Source organism: Nanorana parkeri, unplaced genomic scaffold, assembly GCF_000935625.1.
Source record: "Nanorana parkeri isolate BGI_ZX_2015 unplaced genomic scaffold, ASM93562v1 scaffold1144, whole genome shotgun sequence".
NCBI classification, from domain to species: Eukaryota; Metazoa; Chordata; class Amphibia; order Anura; family Dicroglossidae; genus Nanorana; species Nanorana parkeri.
The window spans coordinates 331,442-342,257 of NW_017307412.1; the positions used below are offsets into that span (position 1 = coordinate 331,442).

Here is a 10,816-nt window from a genome sequence, read left to right on the forward strand (position 1 = left end):
CCCCCCCCCCCCTCTCAGAAGACATACAAGCTGGGCTCTGTGTCTGCTAATATGACTGACACTATTCATTGTCCCCACACTGAACACTACTAGTAGGTGTCTGGGAAGAAAACTTTCATCATTGTAAAGTTCTCACTAGACATGGCTGAAATCAGTGAAGTGCCAGGACAGTATGAGAATGCCGGGGGAACACAGAATGGAGACGAGGAGCCAGAGTCTGAAAGGTGCAAGATGTTGAGAAAGCTCATTCACTATAAGCTATACAGGACACGGTGGTATTTCCTCGCAGTGGTGTGCCTGATCAACGCTTCTAATGCAATGGTACGTATGCCGGTGTGTATGTTCCAGGGCTAAGGGCTGCTTTACACAACGCATGCATGCAATTTTGGTGCATTTAAGCATGCGCATTGCTATTCGCATGCGTTTTCATTCATGTGCATGGGGAAGTTGGATCAGCAGAAGAGCCAATATTGACAGTAGTCACGATTACATGCATTGTGGTGCATTCATGAACACTTACGTGGGTTGCAGTATGTAAAAAAGCAGCATGCGTCATGGCGTAAACTGGACTCGTTTACAAACATGACTTTTTCAATATATATGCAAAAATGTAAACAAAAAATGTTAACTGTTAGGCTGTCTATGAAAGAAGGGACAGAGCAAGTCTCTTCTGTCATACTAGCTTCTTTCTAGCGGTTAGCAATTTGTTTTTCTGTATGCTGAGCCACGCATGTGCAATTCCTCGCACAAGCACGGCATGCCAAGATGAATTAACTTGCATGCATGGGAGTTATGTCATCATGGCCCGGCCAATCAAACATCCGTACACTAAAAACCTGGAAAAAGACCAGGGAGAAGATGGAAGTGCTGGCGAGGAAGGAAAGCAGTGCCGGAGGGGATGACATTGGCAGTACAGTCTGCCATAAGGTGCTAATACATGTACATACTAGCACATTAGGGCTAAACGTTCCAGGGGGCTTTATACTTCAATATTAGCCTTTACTTTAACTTTACAGTGTGACATCAGCAGGGAAACAGGTTGGAGCAGACTGTCAGACTGAAAAGGAAGAACGTGTATTTTTGGCTATGAAGGAAACATCCCTATACCCCCAAGGTATAGGAAGGAGTTGGGGAAGTTTGTATTTTTGTTCTTATATTTGGCAATTGGGTTTTTTAAAAAGACCGGGCAAAGTTTTTATTAACCCTTGGGGAGGGACTACCTCTGCACTGCAAGGGTTAAGTGCTTGTTTTGGTCTAGGGAGGAAAATAACAAAGTTATATTCACCCGATCCTCAGATGGATGGAAGGAACAGTCTAAGAGCAAACCGTCTCAGAGGATCGGGTGAGTGTAACTTTTCTATCTTCCTCCCTAGACTAAAGCGAGCAGTTAACCATCGCAATGAGGAAGTAGACCCAGTGCAAGGGTTCAAAAAATTTGGGCTACAGTTCTTAAAATGACATAGCTGAGAGAACCAGAAAAATAGATTCTATATTAAAGTGGCACTAAGGAGTTTAAGGAGAACTATGAGGTGAGTGATTTTCACACATCCTCATAGTTAGAGCCGACGTGTGAGATTGAAACTGTAACACGTTGGCTCTATAGATCGGGAAATTAGTGAAAAAACATACCGCTGATCGCTCACTTTCCGATCATCTCCCTGCAGAGAGCGGAGACGGTCAGTCACTGCTCCCCGGAGGGATTCCCCCCGTCCCCGCTCCGATCTTCCAGCGCTGACTGGCGGAACAGACGGGGGAGGGGGTGGGTACAGCTGGCTCTGTGTCTAGATAGGCAAAGCCAGCTGTCACTCACGCAGCTGAGTGGATCTCTACAGAATTGTAAGGATCCATCCAGGCTGCGGCGCTCTCAGTACATTGCGTGCCCTGTGTGTGTTGTAAAGTACTCACCGCTCCAAGCTCGCTCCCATGATGGACTACAATCTCAATACAAATTAGTAAACTAAACATGAGATTGTAGTCCATCTCAAGAGTGATCTTGGTGTGGTGACTACTTTACAACACCCACAGGGACCATGGGGAAGAAAAGTAGCCACCCTCCAGAAGGAAGGACAGTGTCGGCACCAATTCAGAGATGATTTGAGGATCTACAGCTGAGTGATACACAAATAAGATACATTTGTGTTAATATTTAAGGTACTTGAATATATTTTTAAGATTTAGGTCCTGAAGTTAGTGTCACAAAAAAAAAACAACTAAAGTAAAGCTGACATTGCATAGTCTGACTGTTTTTAGGCCCATTAACACCTTTGAGCACTAGGGAGCATGCACACGGGCATAATAATATACTGATATCTACACTGGCAGAAAGATTCTGCATAAAAAAATGTAAAGCGCTTCCAATTATACGTGTTTGGATGCGTAAACAGTCACAGATGTAAAATTCTTCATCTATTCCTCTAGCTGGGTTTTAGTCCCAGCATGTACATGCGTTTGCATGCATAAATTACGCCGAGATACCACGGATGCAGAATATATCTACTTTGATTTTATGCAGCTAAACACAGAGCAAGATTACTGAGCACAGCAGTAGGTAGGGGCCTGTAATATACTGCTAGGTTCCGATCCACAAAAATGTTATACGCTTTGCGTTTTTTTTAATGCCTGTGTGCATGAGCCTGTAACCTTGATTGCTTTTAGGCAACCCATTCACTTCAATTGGCGGACAGCGCACCAGAACACACAAAAATGTAACCTTTTGGTGTGCATACTGTAGTGTGTTACCGTGCTTTGCACTGCAGCACATGTGTATTGGGGTGCCATTGAAAATAACATGCAATCAAGTATCTTGCGGTAACGTGTGTGTATTACCACAGTGCATAGGTGTGAATGGGCCTTTAGGGGAGTATCACAATCTTGCATTGCGCTAAGGCAGCCTGTTCATATTGAAACAGGTTTTAGCACACCGCAAAGCACAGATTGTTCATGTCTATGCATTGTTGTGTGTAGCAACACCATTCAAAATTAAAGCTGGACTCCGGGAATTCGAAAAAAAAAAAAAACCTTTCTCCAGTAGACTCCCTCCAGCTGGGCAACTGGTCCACTAGAGCAGCTTCTCTAAGGCACTTCTGGCCAGCGGTCACTCTGATGTCATTAAGTACATTTCAGGGCTAATAGCATTGTACACATGGACAGTAAAGGAGCACTCGCAACATGGAGCATCAGGGAGAAGAGGAGAGCACTGAAGCCTACTGAAGAGAGGTATAACGTATGTATTACATCTTATTACTGTACCCTAGACAAAAACAAATTATCGAGAATGAGGGGGCATTGCAAAGATAGTTGTATTTGTTTATAATTCCCTGATTCCTGGTTTAATGCCTTTGCTTTGCAGGACAAAATGAATGGCAGTGCAACACAGAGAGCTGTACCACCTTAGCACAATGCAGTATTGCGAATCCAGCCTCCCGACCCATTCACACTGATAACCACACACCACTGTGCATTGTGGTATGTTGTATTACAAAAAGAGCAGCTGGTCTTATTGAGCTGTGTTAGGCTGTCCAGTCATTTCAAACACAGGTTTATTTTTTTTTATTTTAATGCAGCAAACCACAAAGCACAGATTCTTCACATCTCTGCTTGTTGGCGGTACCTTGTTACCACCAGGCAATAGTGTTAATCTTCTCGACGGGCTGGTTTGTGCCTTTAAGTTGTGTATCTGTGTGTGCCTGTGCCAGTAGCCTAGTGTCGTGTTTGTGAATATGGATTAGCGCATAGTTATGGGTGAATGTCTGAACACAAGGCTGTTACTCAGTTCTGTGTGTGTGCACACAGGGAACACTATGCATCAATTACATGTGTATGTGCACAGGGGACACCACTTTGCATCAATTACATGTGTTTGCACACAAAGGACACTATGCATCAGTTACATGTGTATGTGCACAGGTGACACCACTTTGCATCAATTACATGTGTTTGCACACAAAGGACACTAAGGGGTCTATTCACGAAGCTGCCGAAGGATCTAGCCGTAGCTTCGGCTGATCCTTCGGCTAGCTTCGGCCCCAGGACCCTTTCGGTTCAGTAGAACCGAAGGGGTGCTGTACGGGCTATTCACAACGGGCTGTTCACTGAGCCGTGCCGAAAGCCGAAGCTGGCCGAGTGGTCGGCCATTGGCCGGCCGACAGCCTGCTTCTGACAGCTGGGCGGAGCCAGCCGTGATCTTACGGCTTGCTCCGGCCACTTGCAGAAAGATCAGCGTCCCTGGTTACCAGCTAACCAGGGACACTGATCTCCAAACAGCTAACTCTCCCTGGCACCCCGGGGGTCTCCTGCTCCCGGCCGCCAAGGAGAGAAACACTGCTGTGTCTTTTTTTTCTTTATTCTGACACGGAGCGATGTCAGAATAGAGAAAAAAAAATTCCCATTGAAATACATAGCTACATTACTATTGGCTATTTCAATTTGCAATAGCCAATAGTAAACTAGCATTGTACCCACCCGCTGCTGCAGTTCTCCATCAGGTCCATCAGCAGAGGGCGGGTACAATGCTAGCGGCAGCGGCATTCGGCTATTCACTCACTGCTGTTCGGCATCTATGAGAATAGACCGAACAGCAAGGAGTAGACTGCCGGAGGTTCGGCTCAGCCGATCCAGATGTTGGATCAGCTGAGTCGAACTCCTTCTGCACTTCGGGTCGGCCGAACATGCTGAGTCAACATGCTGAACATGCTGACCCAAAGCCATGTGAAGCAAGCCGATGTACGGCTGATTTTAGTCGGTGTACGGCTGAAATCAGCCGTACCAGCCTGAAGTGAATAGCCGAACAGTGTTCGGCTCACTTCACTTCAGGACGGTCATTCACTCGGCTGCCTAGTGAATAGACCCCTAAGCATCAGTTACATGTGTATGTGCACAGGGGGCACCCCTTTGCATCAATTACATGTGTTTGCACACAAAGGACACTATGCATCAGTTACATGTGTATGTGCACAGGGGACACTTTGCGTTAATTAATTTTTTTTGGACATGGAGGACACTATGCATCAGTTACATGTGTTTGGACATGGAGGACACTATGCATCAGTAACATGTGTTTGGACATGGAGGACACTATGCATCAGTTATGTGTGTCTATGTGCACAGGGAACACTTTGCATCAATCACAGTATGTGTGTGTATGTTTGTGCACAGGGAACACATGTTTCATCAGTTACGTGTGTTTGCACATGTTGGACACTATGTATCAGTTACATGTGTGTATGTGCACAGGGGACACTATGCATCAGTAACATGTGTTTGCCACAGAGGACACTATGCATCAGTTGCTTCTGGAGGGTGGCTACTTTTGTTCCCCATGGTCCTTGTGTGTGTTGTAAAGTAGTCACCGCTCCAAGCTCACTCCCATGATGGCACAGGGGACACTTTGCATCAGTTATGTGTGTGTGTGTGTGTGTATGTGCACAGGGGACACAGTTTTCATCAGTTACATGTGTTGGCACATGGAGGGCACTATGCATCAGTTACATGTGTTTGCACATGGAGGGCACTATGCATCAGTTACATGTGTTTGCACATGGAGGGCACTATGCATCAGTTACATGTGTTTGCACACAGAGGACACTATGCATCAGTTGTGTGTGTAAGTGCACAGGGGACACTTTGCATCAGTTACATGTGTGTGCACACCCAGGGTACTATGCATTAGTCCAATATCTGTTGGGCAGAGCATATGGATCTGTAATATACGTGTCACAGTATTCAGAAATATGGTGTGTGTGGGTAATTATTCCTTAGTAACGTATGTGTGTAAATGCGCCGATAAAAAAAAGGACAATGGTGACCAGGATTTATCTGGGTCTGTCTTTACACACACTTTTTTTACACACATAAAATGTTTGTAAATATGTGTAAATATGTCCTTTAAAAACCATAGAGAAATACCAATTGCTATGGTAACTGGCAGTATTTTACAGGATACCAACACATTTTACTGTGTAATATTACTGTGCAAATGTTTTAGGCCCTTGAAAAGCATTGCTGTAAACTGAGGATGCCTAAAAAATACTGCAATGAATAGTGTTTATTTATCAATTAACAACTTACAAAGTGTATAAACAGAAAATAAATCTAAATCAAACAAATCTAAATCAAATCAATATGTGCTATGTCCATGCTTTTCCTTTAAAACAATGTTTATTTTACTAGGTACACTTGCACACAGTTCTTTTTTAACAAATCGGCAGGTTGGTTGCTCCGAACATCTGGGAGAACTAACTACAGTTCTTCTGTTTATTTAGATTGTATTAGTTGCTTTTGTGTAATCCCAGACAGACACAATGATGGATCATGGCTCTGTGGGACTCATAGCATCTCTTCCAGGACTCCTTATTCTTTTCTCTGACGATAGTTTGTTATGACATTATGATTACGGCTTATTGTTTCCAAGCTGCCCCAAACCTGCAGGGAACCTCCACCATGCTTCACTGTTGCCTACAGATGCTCATCCTTGTACCACTCTCCAGGCCTTCCATGAACAAACTGCTTTATGTTACAAATGTTACACATTTAGACTCATCAGTCCAGAGCACCTGCTGCCATATGTCTGTGTTTCATGCAAAGGCAAGTTGTTTCCACATTAGAGGTACAGCTTTTCTGCCGTGAAGACCAAATGTGACCGGACATCTTTGGGCTATAGATGAGTGTACCAGAGTCCCACTGGTTTTTGCCAAGTCTGATCTAATGGAACCTTCGAACATCTGATTGCAAAGGGAAATGGTGCATGATATGTCTTCTGTTGTTTTCTTGGTCAATGACTGCATTTCAGATCCTCAATATAAGCAGATTCTTTGGGCTTCTGCAGAAGAGCTTGGACAGTGCATCTGGAAATGCCTGTCCTCATTGATGTGGAAAGACCACCCAGTGTCTTGGTATTGTCATTGTGTAAGATTTTCTTTCTACATAGAATTGTCTTCAGTGACCTCAACCTTTTGGTAGAACACGGCTTTTTCTCAACCAGTTTTATTCCTTCTACATAACTGATTCTGTTTGACTTAATAATTGCATTTTAACCTACAAGTTATCTTGTTTATGATTAGCACCTGTGTGGTATGATTATTTAATGTTCATTAACAACTGACTCTCTTTAAGAGCCTATTCACACCATGTCAGCTGAGCTGCATTTTTCTGCACACCACTGCACTTGTATGGGGTGAACAGGACACAGAAAACAGCTGTTTTCTATGTTCTGTATTCACTCCGTACAATGGTGTGCAGAAAAATGCAGCTCAACTGAGATTGTGTGAACAAGCCTTTAAAGGGAAAGGGTGGATATTGGTTTTAATTGGGGCTTTTTCTGTTTATGCACTTTGTAGGTTGGGAATCAATAAATACAAACAATCAATTACACTATTTTGTTAAGCCTTTTCCATTTACAGCAGTTTTTCAGAAGTGTCTGAAACTTTTGCATAGTACTTTATATCTTATGGTAAAACATATGCAATAAGAATACTCAGAATCCAGAATTACATTATATTGAACATTTGGAGTAGTAGTATTTTTTAGTTTTGTTTCTTCTTCAAATTCTTGGATATAAAGTGTGCCTGCTATCTTTTGAGTTCCTCATTTTAGTGCTTAATAAGCATACTTAGTTGCACAATATGTTAATGCAAAATTCTACAAGGAAAAATATACTGACTTCAACTGAATTTCTGTATGTAAATTATTGTATGTATAAGAACACTGGTCGGTAAGGTATCCTTACATTTACAAATGCAGCCATCTCTCACATTTTGGCTAGAATGACCAACAGTATACAACTTAATAACCTATTTAGCAGTTAAGAGAACTATGGGGTAAGTGTTTTTCCCCATGGTTCTCTTTAGGGTCACGGGAGGACATATACTAACCTCCTCCCGTGACCCAAAGCTCAGTATATCGTTGGCTTTGGCCTGTGATATACTGAGAGCATCGCAGCCGGGACGGATCCCGACATTACTGTCGAGATCCACCCAGCTGCGTGAGTGACAGCTTGCTCTGCCTAACTGACAGTCACCGGTCACTGCAGGGAGACGATCAGGAAATGAGCGGATTGGCTGCAGGTTTCTTCTCACTTCACGATCGATAGAGCCGACCTGTGGCAGCTTCTTTGTCACAGGTCGGCTCTAACTAAGGATGAGTGGAAATCACTCACCTCATAGATTCCATGTAATGGTAAACATCAAACTAAACACACAGCTGAAATACATGCAAGAAATTCAGCAACTCTGCATTAATCCAGCCAATCAGTCATTGGTTGCCCACATTGTGGTTGGGCATCTAAGGTGCCATTAGGTGCCAACAGTTGGCTGCAAATCAGTCCTCCTTAATCCTACTGACATTTTTTTTCTTGGCTTTCTTTTAATTTCATTAGATTTACTTCCTGGATTCATTAACCTGTAGCTCCCTCTGTTGTGTCGTCCTTTTACACTTTTGAGAATCCTGTCCACACATACTCATATGCCAGCAGGTGTTGCTGCACTTCTTGTTTGCTCCAGATCTTTTTTTTTTTTAAATAATTAGATTTGTTTTAAGGAAAAGAGGAGGGTACAGTAGTTACACAGTACACATAGGACAACTTATACAAATAAAAAAGATTTCCTGAAAACAGAATAGGTTACATTTCAGATACTCTGTATGAATAATAGATGTACGATAAAACATAGTGACATGTCCTTAGGAGACAAAGCATGGCCACAATATGGGGCTGCTGCATGAAAGCTTCACCCAACATTTTTTCTGGGCAAATGCCATTCACACAGCATTGCTGCCACTAAGTGGGCCCAGGCAGCATAGGAAATTCTTAGGCTCCTCTAGCTTCATCTAGCAACTGTACATGAGCCACTATGTCTCCCCGTGCTGCCAAGAAACCAAGATCAGAAATGGAGGAAGGGGAAGGGGAGAGTGAGAAGTGCCCAGAGAAGCAAGGAAGGGGGCAGGGTAAACAGACAAGAGGGGATGAAAAAAAAGGGAGAGGGATAGGAAACAAAGGAGCAAAGACATGGGGCCCAAAGGAGATAAGTGAGAGGGAGGAGCAGGATGACTCTAGTTCATATAAGAATGATGGTGGCTGATTGCTCTGAAGGATCTGATAAGGCGCAAGCAACGCTCAGATGCCTCCATGGCAAGGAAATTTCGACACATTTTTGATACAAAGGTGCTCAGGGCCCTCTGAGAGATTTGCTAGTAAGATCAATTGTGCCAAGGGGACATTCCTATGGTGTAGTTAAAGTAATCTAAACTATGCACAGCTTATGAAGTGAATCCACAGGACCCGGAGATTACTGAAATTGTCTTGGGTATTGTCCTGGTGGGCCATTAAGTTTTCCATCTTTATCAGCAAGCTAAAATCTGCCACCTATTCGTGTAGGGTAGGAGGTGTGGACGAACGCCAAGATCTCAAGATGAGTGTTCATAGGCAGAAAAACAAAAAGCACAGTCTTAGAGATATGGGAGTACAACCCAGATATGACAAAAAGGCTATTTTGGGAGAGTTGGTAATACCAGCCCCTGTGACCTGAGCTTCGGTGGATTATCAATGTACTGAACATGTACACCTTATTTGGTGTCAGATTTTCATTGTTGTTAAGTGTGCTCCATTGGCCGGCTTGTGCACACTAGCGAACCATGTATGCATTAGTGCATTGCGGTGCGGTTCATTTAAATAGGAACGCAAATATGTTGCACTGGAATGCTTTGTGGTATGCAAAAATATTGCAGGTGCAATTTTGTTTCCATTCTGGTGTGTTGGCAGCCCACGTAAATGTCTTAATGTACTGCACAGATGTTAATGGGGCCTTGCTGTGTTTCATTTGCTGAGCTGTTGTTTCTTATGACTACATTTTTAGTTTGAGGTAAAAACTCTCTACTTCTGACATTCAGTTCTGGTTACCTGTGGCAATGTACTCTGGCTACATTTCCTGAACAGGCTTCTGTTTTGCTGTTCAAGGCTTTCACGGGGTAGGTAGCACATTCTGTCTCCAAATCTTACAATGGTTGTGCTAAATTTCTTGATTATTATTTCTCTGCTCCAAGTTGCTTGTTGCATTTCTAATACAAGAGATTTCCATTGTGCAAAAGCCTTGACAGAATTGTGTTAATCCCGACATTTAATAAAAAGCACCTGCAATTAAACAACCTATTGACCAAAATAGGCAAAGGCAGTAATTACAGATTTTTTCATGTTTTTTTTTTTTTATTTTCTTTGCGGGGAAAATTTGTGCTGCATTATTCAAGCTAACATTTCAAGATTGTGCAAATGGGAGTTTGTTTATTAGGTCTTTGATCTATTTTTATTCCCCTTTCTTACAGTAGTAAGTAAATAGGAACAGATCTTCTATGGTGTGCTTGTGTATCCCCATGCTACAACTTCTATCCATTCATTTTTCATGTAAAACAAAAATCTACTTTTTTACCATAAATACATAGCAATGGTCTTTGGATTTCCATTGTTTTTATGCATTGCTCATTCTATTTGTTTTCTGTTTTTAATCTGTTCTAAGTCTTTCTAGCTTTGTGCAATGGCACTGAAAGGGTCAACAGTACAAGCACTAACAGTAGAATGAGGAGCAAAGGAAAAGTATTGTTGAAAAGAAGAAGAAAAGACAGAAAAAAAGAATGAAATAGTGTTCACATTTTCCTTCAGTCTTTATTATTGCCATTAAGGGGTCTATTCCCAAAGCTGCCGAAGGATCTGGCCGTAGCTTCGGCCGATCCTTCGGCTAGCTTCGGCCCCAGGACCCCTTCGGTTCAGGAGAACTGAGGGGGTGCTGTACGGGCTATTCACAATAGCCCGTACAGCTCCCGATCACAGCCGAGC

General features: G+C 42.9%; 1 protein-coding gene across 1 annotated transcript in view; it reads left to right on the top strand.

The window, feature by feature from the left end:
- Window positions 1-14: 14 nt before the first annotated feature.
- Window positions 15-10,816, top strand: part of MFSD7 (major facilitator superfamily domain containing 7) — a 32,729-nt gene continuing 21,927 nt past the window's right edge. The window contains exon 1 of the mRNA XM_018568146.1: window positions 15-321. Coding sequence (XP_018423648.1) covers window positions 142-321 — 180 coding nt within the window. The 5' untranslated portion in view covers window positions 15-141. The remainder of the gene's footprint in view (window positions 322-10,816) is intronic.